This window comes from Haemorhous mexicanus, chromosome 5 (assembly GCF_027477595.1).
Source record: "Haemorhous mexicanus isolate bHaeMex1 chromosome 5, bHaeMex1.pri, whole genome shotgun sequence".
Taxonomy (NCBI): Eukaryota; Metazoa; Chordata; class Aves; order Passeriformes; family Fringillidae; genus Haemorhous; species Haemorhous mexicanus.
Window position 1 is genome coordinate 54145507 of NC_082345.1, and position 23548 is coordinate 54169054.

Here is a 23548-nt window from a genome sequence, read left to right on the forward strand (position 1 = left end):
AAGTGAAGCACGGCCCGGTCCCCTGTCCGAAAGTAACCCCCGAGCCTGAGGGGGGCTGTGGGCAGAGCCCTGAGAGGGCAGAGGGAGTTGAGCGAGCCTGCCTGCCCTGCTCGGGGGGTAGCTCCCATCTTCCGTGCCTGGTTCTGTTACCCCGGGAGCGGTATAACCCCAGAAACCCCCTCCCGCCGCTCCTCAGGCGGCCACCGACGGGCGGGCTTCGCTTTCAAGGCTCGACTTGGCAGAGTCTGCTGAGCAGCTAATAACATAACAACCCTGCTTTGATCAATTCGAACTAATTACCCCTCTTAATTAAAGTCTTTAGCGGTTGCTTCAGTGTTTTGGCAAGGGCGAGGAGAGCTTTGCCGTGCGGCAGCGCCAACGCCGCGCTCCCGCCCGCCCGTCCGCGCCGCAGCCCCCGCCGCCGCAGTCGCTCCTTGGCAAAGGTTTATTTCCATCAGGTCAACGAATTCTTTTTTTTTTTTTTTTTTCTCTCCACGTGCAAGAATCAATGCGAAATTCAAATCCGTACATAGAGAACAGTTGTGTCCATATAGATACGATATTCAGGGGGAGAGGGAGAGGAGGGAACCAAGAAGGGTAGGATAACCAGCAGACAGCGGAGGCAGGGCAGGATCAACACAAGGGGAATATATATACATCGAAATAATTAAAGTGGTGCAGCATTCCCGGCTCGAGTAATACAGTTTCCAAAATAAATACAGCAGAAATTGGCTTGGCGCTTTTTGTTTTTTGTTTTGTTTGTTTGTTTTTTTAACCATCTCTCCACCTGAGATGCAACGACAACAAAAAAAGTAGTCTGTAAAGAACAAAGGAAAAATAATTAAAAAAAAAAAAAAGGAAACAGTCCCATTAACGTTAGTGGCGATATAGAGCATAATACACAAAACCGCTTAACAGGTGCATGCAAAGAGGCCGTGGGGCTCGCAGCGGCGGGGCCGGCGGCCGCCCCTCACGGCTGCAGCGGCGGCGGGCCCTGCAGCAGCGCCCCGGGCGGGGGCGGCGGGTCCGGCCCCCCCAGCTCAGCGGGGGGCCGGGGCAGTCCCAGGGCGCTGTCATGCAGCTTACGGACGTGCTTCTTGAGGTCAAAGTTCCTGCAGAAGCCTTTGCCGCAGGTGGGGCAGGTGAAGGGCTTCTTGTCGTTGTGGGTGTGCATGTGGAAGGTCAGATTGTACACCTGGTGAAAAGCCTTGTTGCAGATATTGCACTTGAACTGCTTCTCCCCGCTGTGAGTCAGCTTGTGGTTTTTGTAATTGCCTGGGAATGAGAAAAGAAAGGCAAATGGACCTGGATTTGAAAGACGGACAATGAAAAGACGAAAAAAATAAAAAAAACCCTCCCAAACTCTGTCCCATCACCAGAGTTCGGCTTTAGGATGAAATGACCGCAAACCTCCCGTCTTCTCTCCATTCTCCCCGCGGCTGTTACACTTAACAGACACAAAGAAAGGATCGAATAAACCAAAATCACGACAATTGTGGAAATAAAACCCCAGGGTTTAGACTTCACAGCAACCCGAAAAGAAAAAGTAGCTAGATTCTTGTACTTGGAGGGGGAAATAAGAGGAGAATTCGTTTGCCGAACGGCGCTGGAAGCTGCATGTTGCGGTGAAGGGAGAGCAGACACTTCAGCTAAACGACTGCCGCGCCGTTTTCCCCCGGACAGAGACCTCTGCCCCGCTTCGCGGGGCTGGACATGTGTCGGGACTAGCCAAACTTGAAATTAGCCTAAATACCTAATAATAAAACTTGAACACAAAATTAACTCCCCACCACCCTCCCTGACGCAAATTGTCCCGACACTTGACCTGGCTTGGGGAGGCGGAAGCCGGGAAAGAAAGAGGGTGATGGAGACTAGTACCTTTCTGGTGAAATCCTTTGCCACAAAATTCACAGACAAATGGTTTATAGCCGGCGTGTATTCGCGTGTGCGTGTTCAGGGTCGAGCTCCGGTTAAAAGCTTTGCCGCACTGGTTGCACTTGTGTGGCTTTTCCTGGAGGGAAACAAACACCAAGTCACGGCTTGTTGGCTGTCTTGAGGGGTCTGTGTTCTGTTTAGCGGGATTTTATGAGCTGACTAGTGGAGTTCTGTGTGTTCAACTGACGGCTCGCAGGTGCCGGTGCGGGGCACCCCGCCGTACCTTCCGCGCTTGGGGCAAACGAAATCTCCCCGCGGCTGCGGATTGGCCGCCCCCCACGCCGCTGTTTCGGAGCGGCCGAACAAACGCCGAGCTCCCCGAAAAACGTGAGTGGAGACTCTTGGGCAGGGAGGAAGGGACAGGACGGGCTCACCTGGGTGTGGATGATCTTGTGCCGGCAGAGCGTGCTCGCCTGTCTGAAGCCCTTCCCGCAAACTTTGCAAACAAAGGGTCTGGCTCCCGTGTGCACCGGCATATGGCGCGTTAAGTTATAATGTGCATTAAATACCTTGAAAGAGAAAGGAGACAATAAAATAAAATACAATTTTGATTAGAAGACGAGAGTGCCAAGGGGGAGCCGTCGTTTGAAAATCAAGCAAGCAAGAGACAGACAGCCGACGGGAAGACGGACAGGGACAGGAGGCTGGGGACAGGAGGCTGAGGACAGGAGGCTGGGGAAGGGAGGCTGGCTACGGTGCTACTTGCCTTTCCACAAACTTCACATGTGAAAACTTTGGGCTTGCTGCTCGGGGAGCCGCGGCTGAACTCCGACGTCTTATAGGCGATTTTTTCCGAGAGGATCTGAGCACTTTCTTTCATGTAGTGCTGCAGCTGAGCCTGCGATAAGTCCTTGAAGGCCACCCCCGCCGGATACTTGTCCACGGTCGGTAGCACCAGCTTGTTCCGCTCCGCCAGGTAAGCCTTGGGCTGCGGGTGCAAGGGAGAGCTGAGGAAATAAGAAGCCACCGGGTGGATGTTGACACTGGAGGACGGGTGACAGGGGCTGTCGCCTCGGTTGAAATAGCACAGGGCTCCCATGGCGTGGAAGGAGGAGTGATTGACCACTCGGGGTCTTACCAGTTTGTACTGCTGCAAGGGCAGGGCATCGCGGGGGAAATCTCCTTTCAAGCTCAGGGCACAGTTCAAGAGATCGCCGCAGCTAAAGGAGGGCGAGGAAGAGGAATCTAAGTGAGCCTTCCTGGGTTCCGCTCCAGCCACCGCTGCTTTGGGCAGGCTATCGTACGCCACCGGGACAAAGGGGATCATGCAGGGGATGGAGGAGTTGAGGTGCAGCGGATGCTTGGGGTCGCCTTTGGCCACGGAGCCATGGAGGAGCTGCGGGACGGGGATGGAGCGGGGCTCTGGAGTCCGCGCCATGATGCGCTCAATGGAGAAGGCGAGTGGCTTGGGCGTGCTGATCATGTTGCTCCTGGCAGACAGGCTTTCTCTGGACGGAGGAGTCGCTAGGATTTTGGTCGCCGTGTCGTTGCCACTATTGTCCATGGATGAACTGCATTTGTTCTCCCGGTTTGAGCCGCTCTGGTAGACGCCTCTTTTTTTTTTTTTTTTTTTTTTTTTTTTTTCCCTTTTTTTTTTTTCCTCCTCTCTCCCCTCTCTCTCTCTTTCACTTTCTCTGCCCCTTTTCTTGTTACTGATCTGCGAGGAGGGAGACCAGCATTGCCGCCGCCACCATCACCACAGCCTTCGCCGGCGGAACCAGCTTTCTCAGTCCAGTGGACTCATGCCAGCCCATCACAGTTTACTTTGGCGCACCAATGACTCGGGACAATCGCTACTTATTTCTATCAATAGAAAGTGTTGTGTCAATAACGCAGCCAAGATCTCGCCAATCGTTAACTTCCAAGAGGAGAAGGTAAACTAGATAATTGCTCAATTCGCTTCCAACAGTCAACAGGAAAAGTTTTTCCCCCCCAGCAAGCGGCTACTTTTCATTGGCGCCCGCGCCTCCCCCGCCCAGGGAAGGAGGTGGCCCTCCCTCCTTCTCGCCTCTCTCCCCTCTGCCTCCCTCCCTCTCTCTTTTTATTATTATTATTTGCAATCTGCTTAACCAGGCTTTAGAGGCCAAGCAAATCCGAGATCAATTTTCTTGTTTGGCTTTAAATGACATCATCTAAAATCATTGTCCAAGTGCTAAATAGGGATGTGAAACCCAATTCAAGGGCAAGCGCCAGGGTGTTTGTCAAACAAGGTGCTGCAGAAGAAGCGGCTGGAGGGGAAGCTGTTTGTTTCCTTGCCACTTTCCAGCCCGAGCTCTCTTTGTGCGTGCGTACGTGTGTGTGTGTCTGAGGGAGGGAGGGAAATGGCTGCTCTGCTCCTGGGACTGCTCCTGGGACTGCTCACTGCTTTAAAGAACAAGGTCAGGTGGCGGTGAGCTTTTGGAAAACACGGTAGACAAATAAGCGGGGGACTTGCAACAAGCAGACGGCGAGACCGGCGCGTGGGGATGCAGGAAACTCCCGGGCCAAATGGAGAGAGTGCTTGGGAGCAAAAGGATGATTCAAAACCTGGGGCAGGGGAAGAGAAGAAAAAGGAGGTAGGAAGAAGGAGTGTCTTTTAAATCCGAAGCATTATTTATATATTTCTATATTTTTGTGTATATCTATATACAGATAGCAGTAGCCTGCATCTGCACTAAATATTGCTTCTGTGTCCTTACAGAATACACTCACAACACAAATACCGAAAACTCAGGGCTGGCACAGATACATGAAGAAATATACAGCTCACAAACTGTTTATAGATACATATGCACCTAAACAGATGCAATCCCCATGTATTTAACAGAAGCTTGATGGCCCTGCTCGGGGCGGGCAGCGCCAGCGGGTGTTCGTCCTGTCAGCTAAGCGGGGTGGCTGGGGAGATGAGAGGGGCAGCAGTGGGTACGGGACTCTCCGTGTTCCCGCCTACCCCACCATCCGACAGTTCGGGCTCAGGACAAGTTTCTCCTGGGGCTCGTTCCTCCCGCCGGCCTGGGGTTCACTCGACTGGTGACTGAGAGGCCGCTACCGAAATAATACCCAGGAGACACCAAGGGTCCCTCCGTCCCTGCCGTCCCGGCAGCGAGCGGCCAGGCCGCGTCCCTCAGCGGAGTGACCCATGCAGCAGCTTCCATATCAGAGGTCCATCACTGTCCTTCTCAGGGGCAGGGGAAGGGAGGCAGGAGGTCTCGGGTTTGCTAATGGAGAGAAGCCTCCAGCGAGGCAGGAAGGCCCGACCCTACTGCTCGAGTATCAGCCCAGAACAGGCAAATGGCAGTGTCTCCCCCCGCAGCCGCCGGCCCGGGACAACCGTTTTGCCAGGAAGTGAGAGCAGGGAGGAAGGGCTGGGGCCCAGGGAGAAAGGGGGAGAGAGAGAAATGGGGAGACAGAAGGAGGGATGGAGGGAGGCATCCTTGCCCCCGGAGCTGTGACCTGGCAGTTGCGGCCTCAAGCTACCGCGGCTCCTTTTGAGGAGAGCAAGGCAGCGGCTGTTTCACGACGGTACCCCCGCAGCCGGGAGCTCCTTGCGGGACACGGAGGTAGAGAACGTCCTGCTGTACCCAGGACAGACGTCGAACGACAGGCAGTGGCCCGGGCACCACTCCCTGCACACCCTGCGACCTCCGTGTCCGCCCCGTCCCTCTCGTGTCCCGGAGCTCAGGCGGGCGACAGGAGCCGGGGCTGGCCTCGGACGTGCCGGGATGGACACAGCCGTGCGGGCAAGCGTGAGGCGGAGGAAGGATGGGATCCGCGCTGGCCGCGATGCCTCGCTCCGGCCCTACTCCCTGCTTTCCCCTGGCTTGGGGGCCGCTGTCCGGGGCTGCACCGCTCAAGTGCTTCTCCACCGAAATTCCCCACGGCAGATGGGTCTGGGCGTTAAGACCGTAATTGCTGTCCCGGATCGGGTTGCTGCAGCCGCCCTCCTTTTACCTGGAGAAAGGATCGTGGACTCGCGTGGGGACGCAGCCGGGGCCCCCCCAGAGCCGTGAGGGGCAGCTGTCTCGGGCTGCCCGCTTCTCCGCACTATCGGTTTTTCTCTCTCGTACTTTGTCTGCCAGACGAGAATTTCCTCCTTCAGAGCAATTTACATTTAATTCAATCTAGGCAATTTTTCTCTTGATTGGTGCTGAAGAAGGGAATTATTGTTGAGTGGGTTTTAGAGGCTTCAAATCTCATATACTTAATACGTTAACAGCTTGTTCTTAACTGGTCTTTTTGGGATTGACTTTTTGACAAGTGTTTGAAAGTAAAATATGTAGTGTCATTTGAGCAGGGTAAATATCCCAAAGCAGCAATTACAGCCCTGCCATCGCAATTATACTGGTCTACTCAATATTGAGATACACTTTTGAAGAAGCCATAGCTTTATTATTCAGTACTTTCTTACGAATATAACTCCCTTTCTTTCGGTACCTCTCACGATAATTTATGTAAATGCCTAATTTTCCGTAGCGATCTAAAAGCAAAATTTTTCGGGGGAAGAGGGGCGGGGGGAGGTCATCCTCTTCTGTCTCAGAAATAGAGGCTTGCTAGGTGTTGGTGTTGCCGGCAATATAGATAAAGTCACTAAAATCAGCCTCGACGTATCCTTTTAGTCCTGTCCTGACATTTGCCTTGCTCTCGGACCGCATCTCTTTTTTTAAGTTTTACATATCTGCGGAGTCGCAAATATCCTGTACTCGTGCTGGTGCAGCGTTGTTTTTCCCGAGGCAGAGATGTACAGCCTCTGGAAGGGGCAATAAAGAACGTCTCGGCCGGTTTCTATTGGGGGAGCACGGCGGGCCCGGGCTCCCTCCAGGCTGGCAGCACGCACCGAGTCCCAGTAGAAGGGGCCGGCGGGGGAAGGAGCCTGCCCGCCGGTCTCCCGCAGTTACAAACCGCCGCAGAAATTAAGGGCAAAAGTTTTGCCTCGAGTTGATTTCGTGCTCTGCCCGGGAAAGCTGCTGTTCTCTTTTTCCCCGTAATCGGCTTTGTGTTTCATTCGTTCCTAAGGTATGTTCTTGATATTGCTCACTTGCATTATTATCATAACGTATCTCTACATGCACTCAAAATCCGAGTCACCGGCGAATTCATCTCGTCGTCAGGATTACTTCAATCCGATCCCAGAGGCGATTAGAGGGAGGTAAAATACCGCCTTAGAGTCTAATCTTTAATTTCTTCCTCCTTAATAAAATGAATAATTCCATTGCGTTTTTAAGTAAAAAATGAATTGAAAAGGATAATAACTCCGCTAACCTTCTGTTGCTTGTATTAATATTTTCCTGGGAGTGTTTTACCGCAACCCTCCTGCCCGAGGGGGCTGCTCCCTCCGTGCGCCCGGAGCCGGCTCCCCACGACTGGGCACGGGCGGGAACGGCAACATCCCTCCTGGTTCCGGGACGCCTCTGGGCAACCCGATCGTGGAGGGAACCAGGGAGGTTACAAAACATCCTTCTGGCCACGACATCTGCGGACTCGACGGCGTCTGGACAGACCCTGATAACTGTCATTACTGTTGAAATAGTCGTCATTAATAGTGACACTGTCGGGATCCGCTGCTAAAGCTTGGGTTTGTTCTCGCTACGCATCAGTCCAAGACGTTCCCTCCCAAGCCGCCGGATTTTTGTAAGAGGTGATTTACCCCGACACGAGGGACGCCGTGCTCCCCCAGCCGCAGCGCCTCCCGCCCGCCCGCAGACCCCGGAACGCGTTAGCCCTAGCTTGTTAAAATTCGGAACTAGCCCCTGGCTGCTGCGGTGCTGGAGGGCTCCCTGTTCATTCCTACTCAGAATCTGTCGTTTACTGTATTTTGAAGGGAAGTAAAAATATGAACGGGAGAGTTACAGCCGGGGAAAGTGGACCAGCCGCCGTCACAGTTATCACCCGGTGCGGGGGGAGATCCCGACCGCCATCCTTTTCGGTGGGAATGTGCTGCTACCGCCACCCGCCCGGCTGCTGGCTGGTGGACGTGGCTCCCTGGCCCACCCGGCCCCGGCTGCCGTTCTGCTCGGCGGAGATCGGTCGCAGAGCCCGAGTACACCTCGCAGCAACCTCGGGTCCGAGGTTGCTGGAACGTGGGCAAAGGCGCTTGGCCTTTCCCAGCTTTTAAGCTGTAACACTTCGGCGTTTTCTCCGCTGATAATTTTTTCAGTGGAAGAAAGTAATATAAATATGTGCGTGCGTGTGTGTATATACCTTCCGAGACTATGTGTAACCTTCCCATACAGTGAGGGAGTGTTGGCGTCCTTCTATAGCAGTTCACCGCGAGCAAAATAATAAAGTATTGCTATTTGTAACAGAATCCATCACAAAAGAAAAACATTTAACGCTGACCCGCAAAATACAAGTGCTCCCGGAGGTAAAACAAAGTTTTGCAATACCGTGCATTTCGTACAGACCCCCCTAAATGGAAAACCAAACTGGTGCAAATTAAGCCTTTTCATGTATAAAGCCTTTAATCACATATAAACGAAATTACAAGTGACCCTCTAAAGCAGCACTTCCGGCCCTCCCGTAATTCATGCGAGCGATTTGACTAAGTGTGCCAGCTCCGAACGTGGACTGCAGCTATCACGTCTAATCTAATCAGTCCGCCTGTGAGGGGACCCGGCGGTGTCATCAACTCCAAAGGGCCCTTGGTGGAAGTGGCTGGGAGAGGCCAGCGGCAGCTGGAGCCATGAATGACACTTTCTCATTTGTTCCTTTCCCAGTTCAACAAATGTTTAGTCCCGTCACTACTAAATGAACGCCTTGCTCTCTTTGGCTGGGGGAAGCTATTTATTTTAAAGATTCCTGAATAGGATCAGGAGCAATTAACTTATTTTTTGTTTCCATTTTCTGTCGGTGTGTTGGGAGGTAACCTGGAGCAAAGCGAAGAGCCGGTCGCCGTGTGGGCTCCTGTGTGTATTCCCGGCACCGGCATACGCCGGGCTTGCCATGGCGACAGGAAGGTGTCCGCCGGACACGGAGCGCGACAAAACCCTCTCATTTATGGCGGGACCCATTTCGATGTGCGCTGCTGAGAGAGGGGACAAGCCAAGTGAGAAACGTGAAAATAAGAACGAAAGTAGGAGTCGTGCTCTGTCTCAGCGGACGGAGCTCGGCGCCCCTACCCGGGAACACACAGAGGACAACTGAGCCACCCTCGGAACGGAGGGGGGAGGAGGAGGAGGTGGGCGCGACACGACAGTACACCTGCTAATGCCGAAAACAAACTTTCTGTGTGTACGCGATTGATTTTTTTGTTTAGCTGCATTTTCTCCCCAGTCGCTGCTAAAGTAAAGTCCGGCCGTGCCGGAGGGAAGCCGGCCGTGGTGTCTCTGCGGGTCTCAGAGGCGTCCCGGGTTCCGTCCCTTTCGCACAGAGGAAGCCCCGCTCCACCCCCGCTCCCCGACTGCCCCGCCGCTGCCGCGCGGCTCCGAGCTCCTGTGCTGACAGTCAAACATCTGAATGAACCCCCTTCGGTAGAGGCCTAAGGGGCATTCTCAGTGCAGGAACCCGCCTCACAGCCTTACACACTCGCTCCCCGGGCCCCCGCGCTCATCGCTATGTCCCTCGTGGAGCCGCACTTGCTGCCCACTCCGAAGGTGGCACTGGTTCCCCGTCCGCCCTCTGCGACGGGGGTCTGGCGGGTCTCAGGAGGAGTTTCCCAAAACCGGGGAACATCCGGCAGCTGACCCAAGATTCCCCGGGAGCCCAGGAAGCGCTGTTGTGGGTGCCATGTCCACAGGGCCAAGGAAGGGGGGGAGGCCGCTCCGCTGGGCGCCTTCCATGAGCACCGGTGCCCCGGGAGCCACTCTCCCTCTCACTCTGGCTGTTCCTCCAAAGCTGCGTCGGTTCCTGCGCCGGGGGCTGCCCTTCGCTCCGGGTCGTGTTTAAAGGGAGGGGCCACTCTCCAAGCACCAGTCTCAGCGGCCGGACCCGCCGGTGCGGGCTCAAAGGGCGCGGCCTGAGCCGGCGGCTTTGCTTATGTGGAGCTGGGAGGCTCAGTGCCCCAACGCTGCCCTGCCGCCGCGGTGCTTCCCCAGCCGCTGCCTTGCCTTGCCTATGGCCTCCTTGTCTGGGGTAAGCGACAGCCGAGGGCAGCGAGCTCTTGGCTCCAGGCACCCTTTGCCCGGCGGCGGGAGAGCTGCGAGCATCGCTTTCTGGTCCCGGCCCCGAGCATCGCTCGCAGCCGCGGAGCGCAACTGGTCGTGGCTTCTGATTCGACTGCTAAAGCCCCGTTTATACCACTGAGACTCAAGGGGAATGAATTAAACGAGAGAGACCCCTCCTGCCCCTTTCCTAAGGGCTCCCTGCACTCCGCGCCCGCTTAGGAAGAGTGGAGGTCCCCGCGGGGCCCCCGGAGCTCCGGGAGAGCGCGGCGGGCGCGCCGCTGGCTGCCTCGCTCGAAAGCTCACAGAGAGCGGTGATGCCGTCCGCTCGGGACGGGCACACAGTCTCGCTTAAACGCCTAAGTTAAGATGTAGAGGCGGTCCCTGCGTCCTCTCTCACCGGGCACTGCCCTGGCTGCTGGAGGAGACGGTGCCTAACGCTGGAGCTGTCATGCTGGTACTCACTGGCCTTCTCAAGCATCATGTTGGTTCACGGTTTCACAAATCTACGTACTAAAAAAATTATTTGCATTTGGAAGAAATTAAAGGACATCTGAAGCACTGTCCTTTCTGTACCTGTCATTCGTTGATGTCTGCTGTGCTGTGTCTTTAACAGTCCTGTACTTTGTGACTGAGTTAGTTTCTCTTTCCCAAACATCTTGAAACTTCATGGTTACATATTCTGTGGGTTTTTTTTTTTTTTAAATTCTCATAATATTTGCTTTGGGTTTCTTGTTTGTTTGTTTAGCATTTCCTTACTCATCTCTATCTTGAAAGTACTGCAAGCAGAAGAAATTGCATAGCAAAGTGCATGACATATGGGGTGTCCATGTATAATGCTTTGTGTAACTCGGGCCCACTTCAAGCCGCAAAAAGTCATAGTCTTGTCTTGTTCAGGTGGATTTTTCCTTATTTTTAAGTTATGTCAGGATGTAGACGGGATTAACTGCTCCCTAGGGATAGGGAGCTGGGGAGGACTCTCCTGGCTGCCTGGACAAGGCCCCACCAGTCAGGGCCAGTCCCACCATACCCAGCCAGGAAGCAGGGCAGGTGAAGAGGTAGTGGCAACTCAGAGACCAGATCATTAACAGAATGCTCTGAAGTCAATCTGTGGATCAGGTTCTAAACTAACAGGGCCCATAAACAAGCAGATGGGGGGCTGTAGCTGAGGTGAGAATCCAGCACTCCTCTTCCATCACTGGGGCAGAGGCTAGCAGCCCTGAACAGAGCTGAGATTGAGTCCCTGAGAGAGGCTGTGGCTGGGGATCACCGGTAAGGCCCATCAGGTCCATAATGGCCTACAGTCTCTTGAGGACCTGACAGGTGAAATTAATATAACCTACTCTGTAATCGTCCAAATTGATAGGGAGAGTTGTTTGCCTCATCAGGAAATCCTTTCTGTCATGGGGGCAGCTTGGGCTAGAGGAAAAGCCCCAAGGGGAGGTAAGTGCAAATCACTGTTTCCCCAAGGCTTTTGGATAGCAGGGCTGGGCAGAGAGGCTGGTGCTAGGTCACTCTCTGTTGAAGGAGACAGACCCATCACTTACCTCCTGGGTTTTGCTGGTGACAGGCACTTCTGTCCTGGTGTTTCTAGGTCCTACTCCGGCTCTATACTCTGTTAGTGGCTTGCTAAGGATAGTGTTCAGTTTGGGTATTGCTTCCAACTCTTGTGTTACCTTGGAACTTTAAAAATCTAGTGCCTTCTGGTGAAAGCCCTGCACAGACCTGGGACAACTCTGCAGTAGGAGGCCTTGGCAAGCACTACAGGGCCACTGAAGTGATACCTGCCTTCTCCACAGGTACCTCTGCAGGGTCTAAGGAATGTCAGCTTGGGGAGAGGGGAAGCAGGGAGACTTTTACAGAGATAAAACTCTCTCTGTGCCTGACTGACACTGATCTCTCTGCTTCACTGGGTTTAGGAGATGGATATTACACTGGCTTCCTCTGCACCCTGCTGTCTGCCACGGCCAGACTGGGGCTGAGGCTGCAGCTCCTGCCCAGGCAGGTTATCCCTTACCAAGGCTGGGTCTCAGCCAGAGCCCCAAGTGGCCCTTCAAGCATCGTCAGCTTCCACACACCAGCGCAACTAGGACAAATGACAGGAAAGGAATAGGCAATTATTTTACTGCTATCAAAACCTGAGCCAGCCATCTAGCAGCCTGGTAATAGGGAAAAATAATGCTTGGGCTCCCTGTGCCTCCTTCAGCCCAGCAGAGACGGTGATGAAAAGCTGAGCAGAATGGTCTACCTAACCAGCTCCCAGTTCTTCCTTGTAGCTGAATTCACCTCAGCTCATGGGATGATGAGGCTGGTTTGCCACAGAAAAAAGTTGCCACTTAGGATTTCTCTGTAGACAACTAGGAGAAGTATAACTTGCCCTTTCCTGCTTGGCTGAGCTTCCAAGTGTGCTGAAAGCCATTTTTCCCTGCAGCTCTCATTCTCAGTTCCTGCAGCCCTGCATGCTTGCAATAGACCCCTGATATCCTACAGACTGTTCTTGCACAGAAAGCTCACATCAGCCTTGAAAACCCCCAACAGTTCCTCAGTAAAGTCCCTTAGGTATAATGCTGTGGCTCAACAAGGACCTTGGCAATGTATCATCACTTCTCTGGGTGTCATCTGTGTTCTTTCTGATTTTGTGCACATAAACTCAGGAATTAGTCATGCTCCCATAAAACAAACATCAAAAAAACGCTGCTGTGATTTTTGTATGCTGTGTGAGTTTTGACTGATGAAAATTTGAATTCTTTCTAGTTCATCCTGAGGGCCACAAAATGCAGGCAGTGGGCCCTGTCTGTTCATCTGCCACTGAGAGATTTTTGTTTGCTTTTTTCCCTTATCAATGCATTGTGTCCTTGGGTACTTGTTTGCTAAATATATCTGCTCTATAAAAAAAACATATTTGCTATAAATTACTATGTGAATGAAATAATTAAAAAATCTCATTCTCATGAGGAATCATACAATGGTTCAAATTGTTTGAAATACTGAAAACATCTTTTAATTGTAGAATTCTATACAAACTTGGGTAGATACATAAATGGCCACAACAAAATGTGTTCTTATTGCCTGAAAATTTTCACAGAAATACAAACATAGATGGCAAGCTTACTGACATCCAACAGGATGAGATATCTTTAAACCTGCAAAATGAATAGACATGACACTCCTAAGCAGTTTGTATGTGTTTGACTGTCCTTGAAGTTCTTCTGCTTATATATCAACCTCAATATACAAAGAACCAAGATTAAAGTTTTTAATGCACATCACACAATAATGTAAAATTAGGCACAAAAAAAGGGGAACAAATTGTAATCCTGAAACTAGGGCATTGACTCATTCCAAGGATGATTTCCTGTATAGTTATGTTTTAAGTAAGACACACATCTTGTTTCTGCACAGGACATCAATATCAGATGGAGATACAAGAATGAACAGTAGCAAACATAAGGGAAAGAAATGTAATCACAAGTGGAAGTCGAACTCCATGCCCAGTGTTCTTGCAGCCCTAAGCAAAGCTATACATAAAAATATGCTACAACCATTATTCTCAAAAAGTCCTTGGCACTTTTCCTCTGATAATCTCGCTTTCTTTTTTTAATGGAGCAAATTACATTTCTGCACCGATATCATAAGGCAAAACTATAAAAGCAATTACAAGGACAAGTTGCCAAAAAACCCCAAGGCAAAGATAAACCCCACCCTCAGACCATCACCCCCCAGCTCTGAATGCTTTGTGAAATAAAATCATCCCTCCTCCTCATCACTGTCTTTCATTGTAATGCCCTGAAGTCCTCCTGCATCCGTGACTGAGACTGTGGCTTCCTCTACAGTCAGCCGGCTGTGCACGGTGTCGTAGGTTTTGCTGTTCAGCGTCCCCTCCATCACGCCTTGCAACCTGAAGTCTCGGTAGGTTTTCTGTGGCAAAAGTAAAACATCCTGAATCGGACTCCAGCAAGTCTCAGTACTCTTTCACTAAACACTGGCCATTTCTAGCATGCCAGTGGCACAGGTTTATTCCTCCTGCAGGTTAAGAGCCTGTCACCTTGATAACAATTTGGCGGTCTTGGTTTTTGGGCTGTGTGAGATTTCTACAAACTCTAGAGATTCTAATTTGATGGTCATTCCTTTAAGAGATTGTATTTTGTGCTGCAGCATACTCTAACTGCTGATTTCTCAGTAACTTCCATTTTGTTCATTTATTCAATAAGACACCAGCTGAGAATTTTTCTAAATATCTATTGAAATGTGAATCTAGCTACAGTAGTTCAGTTCTGTCATTTCACAGAAAATGTAAATGCCTGACTTTTTCCCCATAGTGTAATTTTATTTATATTTCTCTATACATTTATATGCCAAATGTGGAAATATAATGATTATATATTACATTATACTGTATACTCTAGTAATGAATACAGATTATGATCTATACTACACAGTGTCAAAATTTCTGAGGTGACTACCTAGTTCATTTACATTCTAAGTCTCTATATCTTGATTTGCATCTACTCTTTTTTTCATTTCAGAAGATTTTGTTTCCCTGGTATTCCTCCTTTCTTTCTTCTTTGTTTTTCCGTCATGTAAGAATTCTGAGTGGAATTGTTTTATTCATCAATGCTATGTTCAAGTAAGCACATGGAAAAATCACCTATGTACTTTATTTTTAAGTTGTAACACATTTGAAATAATCTTTCCTGATGTTACCCTTAAAGGCTTAAAAAGGACAAGTTGATCTAGGCAGTTTCTTATTTTGTGTATGCTATCACTACAAATTCTCAATGTTCTGGAAGAGAATATGGGGAAAAGAAAATGGAAGATAATTAAGGGCTATCAGGCCCATTCCTTTGCCTGAGGAGGAGACCACATACAACCCTTGGAAAAAGAAAAGATTTCACTCAAAACTTCGGAGAACTGCAAAAGACCACTCTTAAAATGGGTAACATTCAGTTAGGAGATTTTTTTTCTGCCACTATGATGATTATTTAAACCTTGTTTGAATCACTGTGACAGATTTATTTGACTTTCACAGGTCAGCGTCAGAGTCAATGGATGCAGCTTATGTTTTGCTCACACACTCCTGCGAGTACCCCGTCTGGTCTTTTTCAAGTGTCACCATTGCATTCCCTTTTTATAACACTGTGCATTCAATTTGCTTTGATGCTGTTAACAGGTTCTACAGCAATTTCCTTCACTTTTACATTGTATTCTTCCTATTCTCAGACCAGCACTCTGGGGTTCAGACATTGCTCTTCTCTTGACATAGTTTTGCAGGATAATAATGTTCACTTCCAAGCTTAATTTTTCATTTCTCCCTAACTTTCTTGGTCCTTGACCCTTTAGTCACATCCCTCTGCACGTGTCTCAGACATCTAATGAAACCCTTATGCCATCATAAGCCTTTAAAGAGAATAAAGGGAACAATGTTTCTTCTTTCTTTATAAGGCCACTACTCTTGTTGCATCCAAATCCAAAAGAATTATATTTCTCTTATCCCGTGTCCTTCAAAAGTGACCTCCTACTTATTTGGGGTTTTATTGATTTTTTTTTTTTTTTAATATTTCTGAAAGGTGACAGGAGCAATGTAGCTTCCTGTGTGTTTTTTTTTGCTTTGTTTTGTTTGTTTTTTTCCTAAAGCAAACACAAAAATGCCTTCATTCACTCTATTTTGGAGGAACTGGGCTTCCCCACATCTCTCTGCAGCTGGGCTACAGCAGGAAAAGTTTCTTATGATACTCTTCTTGAACCATTGTTTTGTATTTCCCAGCAGACTCCTGTCTGCTGAGTTCCTGTTTTACCAGTTCTATCTTCACCCACCAAAATTTTCTGTTTTCCAGAACCAATATGATTGACATCATCTTCTTCAGTCTTTAATATCCACAGAAGGTGCCATGGAATAACACGGTTGGAATTTACATGCAGAGCAAACCAGAAAGGCCACTGCCAGAAGCAGTGTTCCCACCTCCAGCAGGGGCCTCCCCCTTTTGAACAAGGCTAACCAGTGTGCCAGGTGGCAGAGGGGAGGTAGGTTGGCAGTGCTCATTCACCTGAAATTCAGTTTTGTAAGAGTTTCCTATAATCTCCCTGGTGACATTTCTCTTGCACAATTTATCCTGTCCATTCTTAGGTCTCACAGGGCAGAGGTTTTAGATCCTCTAACACCTATCTTCTTCCTCAGAAGTAGATGATAGCTACCTTTTTACAGGGGACTTTTTACCAGGGCATGGAGTGACAGAACAAGAGGGAATGGATTCAAACTGAGAGTAGGTTTAGATTAGGTATTTGTAAAAGTCTTCACTGTGAAGGTGGTGAGGCACTGGAACAGGTTGCCCAGAGAAGTTGTGAATGTCCCATCCCTGGAAATCTTCAAGGCCAGGCTGGGTGGAGCTTTGAGCAGCCTAGACAAGTGAAAGGTGTCCCCGCCCATGGCAGAGGGCTTGGAACTAGATAATATTTAGGCACCCTTCCAACCGAAACCATTTTATGATCCTGTGATTCATTTGTGAATATCTTTAAACTTTTCACAAGAGCCATTCATTTTAACAAGGAACAGCAAACTGCTTTTGCCATTTGGGCACACAATCAAGTGAAGAGCCAAATCCTGCTCCCAGAGAAATCAGTTAAGGTCAAAACCAGCAAAGCTAAGCTTGGGTGTTTCAGGGAGCCATCATTATTATGACTCTTTTCTTGCATTTCTCTCTGTTCCATTCCTTTTTGCTAGTGAATCCTGAAAGTTGCAATTGCAATTCTGGTGACCATGAATTAAAAGGCTTCTGACTTTATAGTCTTGCATGAACTTTATGAGAAATTTTTTTTTAAGAAATCAAGGTCACCACTGACAACAGGTGTTTCTTATTCCACATTTGTACAGGTAACAAGAATGTCCGAAGTTAGACAAGACAGAATTAAAAGGAAAAAAATCTGAAATGGTTTTCTGTCTCGTGCCTAAGGGTATCAACTAAGATCTGAAAGGGAGTTAGGAGCAAACTTTCTTTTATGGTAGGTTAATCCATAATTGCCTATTGCAAGGCATGTTGCACTCTGCTTGGAAGCTTTTGACATTGGCCAATGTAAATGACTGAGGACTGAAGAGAAGGGATTGGTATTTCTATTGATACTTTTAACCCTGAGTATGAAAGATTAGAAAATGTTATTTAATACATTAAATACTGTTTCCAGTTAAGCACAGTAATTACATGTGCACCAAAAAGAAAATAGTTCCTATTTTTAGGAGAAGGGGGAAAATGAAGAAGGAACACTATTGAAATTATTCGAGTAAAACAAAAAATTGGGAACAAGACAAATAATAATTTAGTAAGAATAAACATACAGTAATGCTGTACAGCTAGCTGCAAAATTCCTTGGAACTATCTTAATTGTCCCCAAATCTACAGTATATAACAAACGCAAGTGCACTTATAATTAACATTAAGGGGTTCAATAAGTTATTTTACTCCTGGAATTTGCTATAACTGCGGGGGAAAAAAATCCCAACCTAAACCCACACATTTTTTAAGTTTTGGGTTGATCATCCATGTTATTACTTTATTAATTTTCTCTCTGTACTATGCAGTCAAATGCAAACATATTTTATTTACCTTCACTATCTTGATGAGAGTCTTCAGCTGGTAGATGTGAAGCTGAACATCTAATCTGTCAGCCAACCACATGCATATGACTTTCATGGAGTTGCTATACCATTGCTGAAAAGAAGGATAAAAAAAACCAACAACAAACACCACCAAATAACCCCTCAGTATTCATTTAACAGATTTGGTAATGAGAGGTAATGAAACACTTTGAAATGATCACAGATCAGCACTTGAAGTCAACAATGATATAATTTCCTGTTATGAGAATTGCATGGGTCAGTAGGAAATCAAATAACTTGACCTAAACCATTCTTTACATGAATTAGCACCTGCCATTTTACCTTTTAGTTACAACATATTCAAGCAAAATAGTGTTATGCACTGTGTTATCTGTCAGTGAGAATGTATATTAAAGATACAATTACAGGAGAGAATTGACAGCTAAAACAGCCAGGATAGAATCAGGTAGCCTATCCTGAGAGAGAATTTACAATAACTAGATTTTTCAATCCAGACAGGAAAACAGTTCCAGAGAATACAAAACTTGTCTTATTTTATTTCTTTTTTTTTCTTTTTTTCCTATCACTTCATCATTAAGTAAAAAATCCCTGGAAAATGTTTTTAAGATGATCAAAACACCACTCCACCTTTCTCAAAATAACCATATTAAGGTCTTGGTTTACATCAATTACTAATTATAATTACAGCCTACCTTATTTCCTTTTTATGTCTTAGGCATGGGTGTGTTTTCAGTCAACACTTCACAAAAGGATGGGTTAAGAATAAGCCCTCTGCTGTTGGAGTCTATGTTACTGTAAAAAAACGCTCAGTTCCAAATAGTTACTGTAATAGTTCTTTCACATTAACTGGATTAGAAGAGATTTTACTAAATATAGTTGTAGCATTTTTCCCCCTCCTGTAAAATCACAACCAGATGTCATTTAGTCAAACTGTAAAAAAGAAGGGATTTTTTATTCATTTTAACAGTGAGAGATTAAAAGAGTCTGTGTCACTAGCTGTGTTTCTAGTCTCTTTTCCCACAGGAAAGAGGCTTAAATTATTTTCTAATATAATTTCCTGCGTCTTTGCAAAATACAGAGACATGCAAAGAGAGGAAACCATGCATATTTAAAAATGCAGCATGTTAGGCAAGGTATATTTTGTGAGAGTAATTCAAAGGAAGTATCTAACATGTCTCATTATCCACCTTCACATGAACAAATAAAATAAAATATATACTGAAAATATGAAGAAAAATTACTTGCTACTGGATGTAACAGAAGAAAGAAATTCTTCCATCAAAATGTAGCTCTCTGTTAAAAGCTTGAAATACATACAGTAAATAACTACAAATACCTTTTCCTTACAGGGAACAGTCTCATCACATTATAACTATCAGTTTTAGGATAAGTTTGAAATTAGATATTCATATAATAATTATTCTGTTTATTTTTTTGTATGTGTTAAATTATATTTAAATTATAAATCACTGAAAAGAAATTACTTTTACTTTTTAGAGTTTCTCCTATTAATGTACTATTTTACAGAAGGGAAAAAATGCACCACAAAAAAGGCAGGCAGCTACATATTTCATAAAAGTAGTCTGATTTATTCACTAAATTGTGGGACTGATTAGATATCCATAAAATACTGTTTTTAGATCATTGAATGACATTCTTATCCTATTTACATTATTTCATCCCTAACATGCATGCTGGTCTTGATTTCCTTTGTAAGTACCTGCAAAATATTTTTAATGTGACAGATTTGCTACTAAGTGGTAAATTATATGACAGGTGTTGTATGTATACAGATGTCTAGAAAATTAAATGCAATTGTGCTTATTAATTGGGGAACTCTACTGATCTAAATAAACATAAAAATTCCTACATGAAACATTCTACCCAAATTCAAGAAGATAAGCCAAGAAATTATATTATCACTCAGACCCTACTGTTTTTAATTGTAAACACAATCCTGGTAAAGAGAACTATTTTAGTAGGGGAGCTTTTTGAAAACTGATATCCTCCAGTAATGTATCCGTTATGTATTTTGTTTGTATCAAGTGGAATGCAGAATGGGCTCAAACTTGCTCAGACAAGCAATCTACAGACAGGATTGAAAATTCTGAGACTGATTTTCCCATGCAACAATACTGAACGGTGACAGATTACTGACTATGGACTGTTCCAGTTTTCTGGCAAAATGTTTTAAAGCCCAACCAGGAAACTGAAATTTAAGATGGATGCGATAAAACTTTGACTCTACATACCTGTGATATACTTATATGCACTGAAAACAAAGCTAAGATATTGGAGAAAATGAATTCTCTACTCAAGTTTATGAATGAAAGCAATATAATATGTTGCCCTGACTAGCGTCAAGGCATTAAACTTTCAGTACAAATGTCAAATTTGGTGATTGTGAAATAATGCTACAATACTTGCTCTTCTGTCAGAATACCTTGTTCAGAAAAAATATGACTGCTGATAAAAAAAAAGTATTTTTATTTTTTAAACAGTATTTTTAATAAAAATCACATCCAGTATATTTGTAGAATTCTCCCAGAAGTACTTGTGGGTAGGATTCTTGTTAATGATTGGTCTTGTATCCACTAGTTTTGAGGACTTAGTATAGGCTGAAGCCACATAAACTTAAATCTGCTGGACTCCATAAGAAGAAAATAAAGATTTCCCTGTAACTTCTTTTTGAGTCTGTGAAAAAGTACAGCACTGCAAATTCCTCTCAGAGAATCCAAGGGCACACATTTTGACAACCATAAGCATGTTAGAGAGGCAGGGAAGGATCTCTTGTGACTGATGGGAACCTATTGCATACCCCAAAACTTCAGTTGACAATTGAATAATTGTCCTGAGATTACCCAGTTAAAACAAAAGCGACAACAGCAACAACAACAACAACAACAACAACAACAACAACAACAACAATCGCTTTTCACCAGATTTAAGAAAAAGAAACTTTCCCATTAGTAACAATAGCAGTGAAAGGACAATGCATCTCTTGCAGATGTTCATTATTTGGTACTACTTCCACATTCTTTGCTGTTTTCTATGCAAGAGTAAAGCAGTAAGTGCTTATTATACTTTTTTTCCAAATCAGCAGATAACAGCAGCCAACCACTTTAACAAAAATGTGTTCCTCGCTATTTCCTCCTCTCTCCTTATTCACAGCCCATCCAGCTCCTGTAAGGGCATGCATTACTCACTTCATTTTCCTGAGATACCTCTTTCAAACTAAAAAATAAGAGAAAAGGAAAGGCTAGGGTTGACTCTGTGAGACCCTTGTATTTATTCACACTTATTGTGCATGACTGTACACTGGTAAATCATATTAGCAGCCTGTCTCCCCATCAAGCTGCTACTTGCTTTCCAGCCCTGGGAAGGTTCAACAAATCAACAGGAGCACGGAAAACAGAACATCAGTCTAATCTAGTGTTTAAGGTGAAGTTTTCAAACCCAATCTAAGAAGATCTTTAGAGCAAGCAACAAGCTGAAGGGCTCAGAAGGTGGTATTGACAATGAAAGAGTGTTGAAATATTGAGAAGCGCAGCACTTGTGCATTTTTAATAACAAGAGGGTCAACAAGGACACAGCTCCCTCAGTGCCAATAGTTGCCACACCAGGGCTATAAACGCTCTCAGTTCATCAGATTTCTTAAACAGTTCATCAGCTTTCTTAAACACCCTAAACCCCCTCAGCAGACCTTTAGTCTTAAATTAACAAACCAAAGCAATGAAAGAGGGTGCAGCTTGAATGGCCAGCATTGATCCCCAACGGGGCTCGGCGCAGCTACAGGCACTGAAAAACTCGTTCCATTGTCAGGAGGAATTGACAAACCTCCTCGCCTAAATAGTCCAGCTCAGACGGGCTGGAGGCACGCAGCTGTAAAGGGCTCCCCTCGCCCCGCTCCCAGCGCTCACAATGCGCCAGGCATGAGCTCTTTGTCAGGCCCAGACTCTGCAATTTTCTAACAAGGATTAAAGTTGTTTCTCGGCAGGGCTAGTGAAAAGCGATTTAGCAACATACCGTGCTTTCTTCAGGCAAGTTAAAGAGAAGTAGTTAAGGAATTTCATTATTCTGCTGACCGGTGGAAATACAAAACAAATATAATAAATATTCACCACCTTTCTGGGTGCCTGAGCTATAACATTCGCAGAATGGTTCAATTAAATATAACACTTATTGGCTGAAAGCAAGCACTTCAAATTTATTTTTGAAGATTTATAAAAAGGTGCAGCTGTTTGCCACCTGGAAGGAGGCTCAATACATAGCAATACACAATGGCTTAGTCCTTCTAGGGCTGGTATCCCTAACGCCTAAGCCACAAGACCCCGTTGAGTTTCTATACCTTGACTGCTCTTGATAAATGGGCATTGTCACAATGCTTTCTCCACTGAGTATGGCAGGGGAACAGCTTTTCTAGGAACTGCATTTTATGTTCCTGCGGAAGCCTTTATCGCACCATTGATCAGGAATTTAGTCGCTCACACCACAACAGGATGTTTCTACTTCCTTCAGCTTTACTTGCCCTACCAGAAACAGTAACAAAAAGTACACTTCTCACTAAAGACCCTGTACACTAAATGCAGCATAAGCTAAAATGAGAAAATAATAATGAGCTAATATAAGACAAAACATGAGCATGTTAAAATTTAAGTGCTAAAATGCCCAGTTTTTATTAAAGGTCAATGCTATTATATTGCTTCAAGTTTATGACAGCAATACAAGTATACCATGGAACTTTTAGGACATTTAAAAAAATAATTATTTCTTAAAAACGCAAACAGCAAAAGCTGAAAAAATTCTCACACTGAGAAAAGCAGATTTAAGTCTCATAATTGACTTCCCTTTTTGCAAAATATGAGTAGTCATACTGGTTGCCTTTGTTGAATGTTAAAGGTAATGAGGGACACAAATGTCATTCATAGTGTTTTTGAAAATACTCAGAGGTTTAGAAGTTATAGCTGTATTTTCAAGTTAGGTATAGATATCATCCACTTAAATGAGGATTTTTATCTCAGCAATGATGAGTTCATACACTCTTCTGAAAGCTAGGAAGTCATAGTAACTCTGAAAGCAGCCCCCTAGTCAAGGGGGGGTCGTCCTGATGCCACCACATTTATTCCTTTTGCATCTTTTTTGGTCCTAGGAACTTCTATTTAAGATAAACTGAAAAAAATTAAAATAAAACTAAGTATGAGTGGAAAATCCATGGAGTTGGCCTAGTTGGAACCACAGGATTAGCAGGAAGGTAAATAAACGAAGCTTTTTCCCTATACAAAAAAAAATTCAGATATTTAAAAGTTCTCGATCTGGAAAATGCCAATTGATAAATCAATATTGTGTCAAATGCAATACCTCTATCTCTATTCCCTAGAGTCCCTTCCTACATTTTGATTCAAGGACTTGTCCAGAAGTCCATTGCTGTGTCACTTCTGCTGAAATGCTCCTGTGTTCCCTCACGAGCTCCTCCTTTGCTCTGAGCCTCTGACACATTTCTCTTTCACCTCACCAGTGTCTTACCCTCCTAATGCTTGGCACCATTTATCCAGGGACCTTCCTGGAAACATCTCAGGCTTACATCCAGCTTCCATGTTTTGCTTCCTCCTCTGGGCCTGGAACGCTAACTCACGTTTTGGACTTTGTCTTAGGAATGTGCAAAAATTTTGACAGCCTAAATTACAGATATATGCATCAGGAAAGGAGAGGTGAGAAAGGAATCAGACACCACTGTCTGCTTCAACACTTATACTTCTGATACAAGAAGTATACTTATACAAGATTTAGTAAGTTTAGTGATTTGAGATTACAAACTCTGTTTGAGTACTTGCGCCCCCCTCCCCTTTTAATTTTTTCCTACCCTTCCCACCCTCCAACCCCTGCTTTTTGTTTTTTGTTTTTTGTGTTTTTTTTTTTTTTTTTTTAAATC

The 23548-nt window shown here is 46.0% G+C and overlaps 1 protein-coding gene across 9 annotated transcripts in view; it reads right to left on the reverse strand.

Moving 5' to 3' along the window:
• Nucleotides 1–320: 320 nt before the first annotated feature.
• The window catches only part of LOC132327725 (calcium-dependent secretion activator 2), a 296530-nt gene continuing 273302 nt past the window's right edge, over nt 321–23548 (reverse strand). For 3 of the 9 annotated variants that reach the window (XM_059847194.1, XM_059847193.1, XM_059847195.1), the window contains 3 exons: nt 2310–2444; nt 1879–2011; nt 956–1275 (listed from right to left, as the gene is read on the reverse strand). In XM_059847194.1, the coding sequence (XP_059703177.1) occupies nt 971–1275; nt 1879–2011; nt 2310–2444 (573 nt within the window). In that variant the 3' untranslated portion in view covers nt 956–970. Of the gene's footprint in view, nt 1276–1878; nt 2012–2309; nt 2445–2641; nt 3470–12985; nt 13929–17605; nt 17711–23548 lie in introns of those variants that run through there. The other 6 variants (XM_059847198.1, XM_059847196.1, XM_059847200.1 and 3 more) reach the window with 3 other exon arrangements.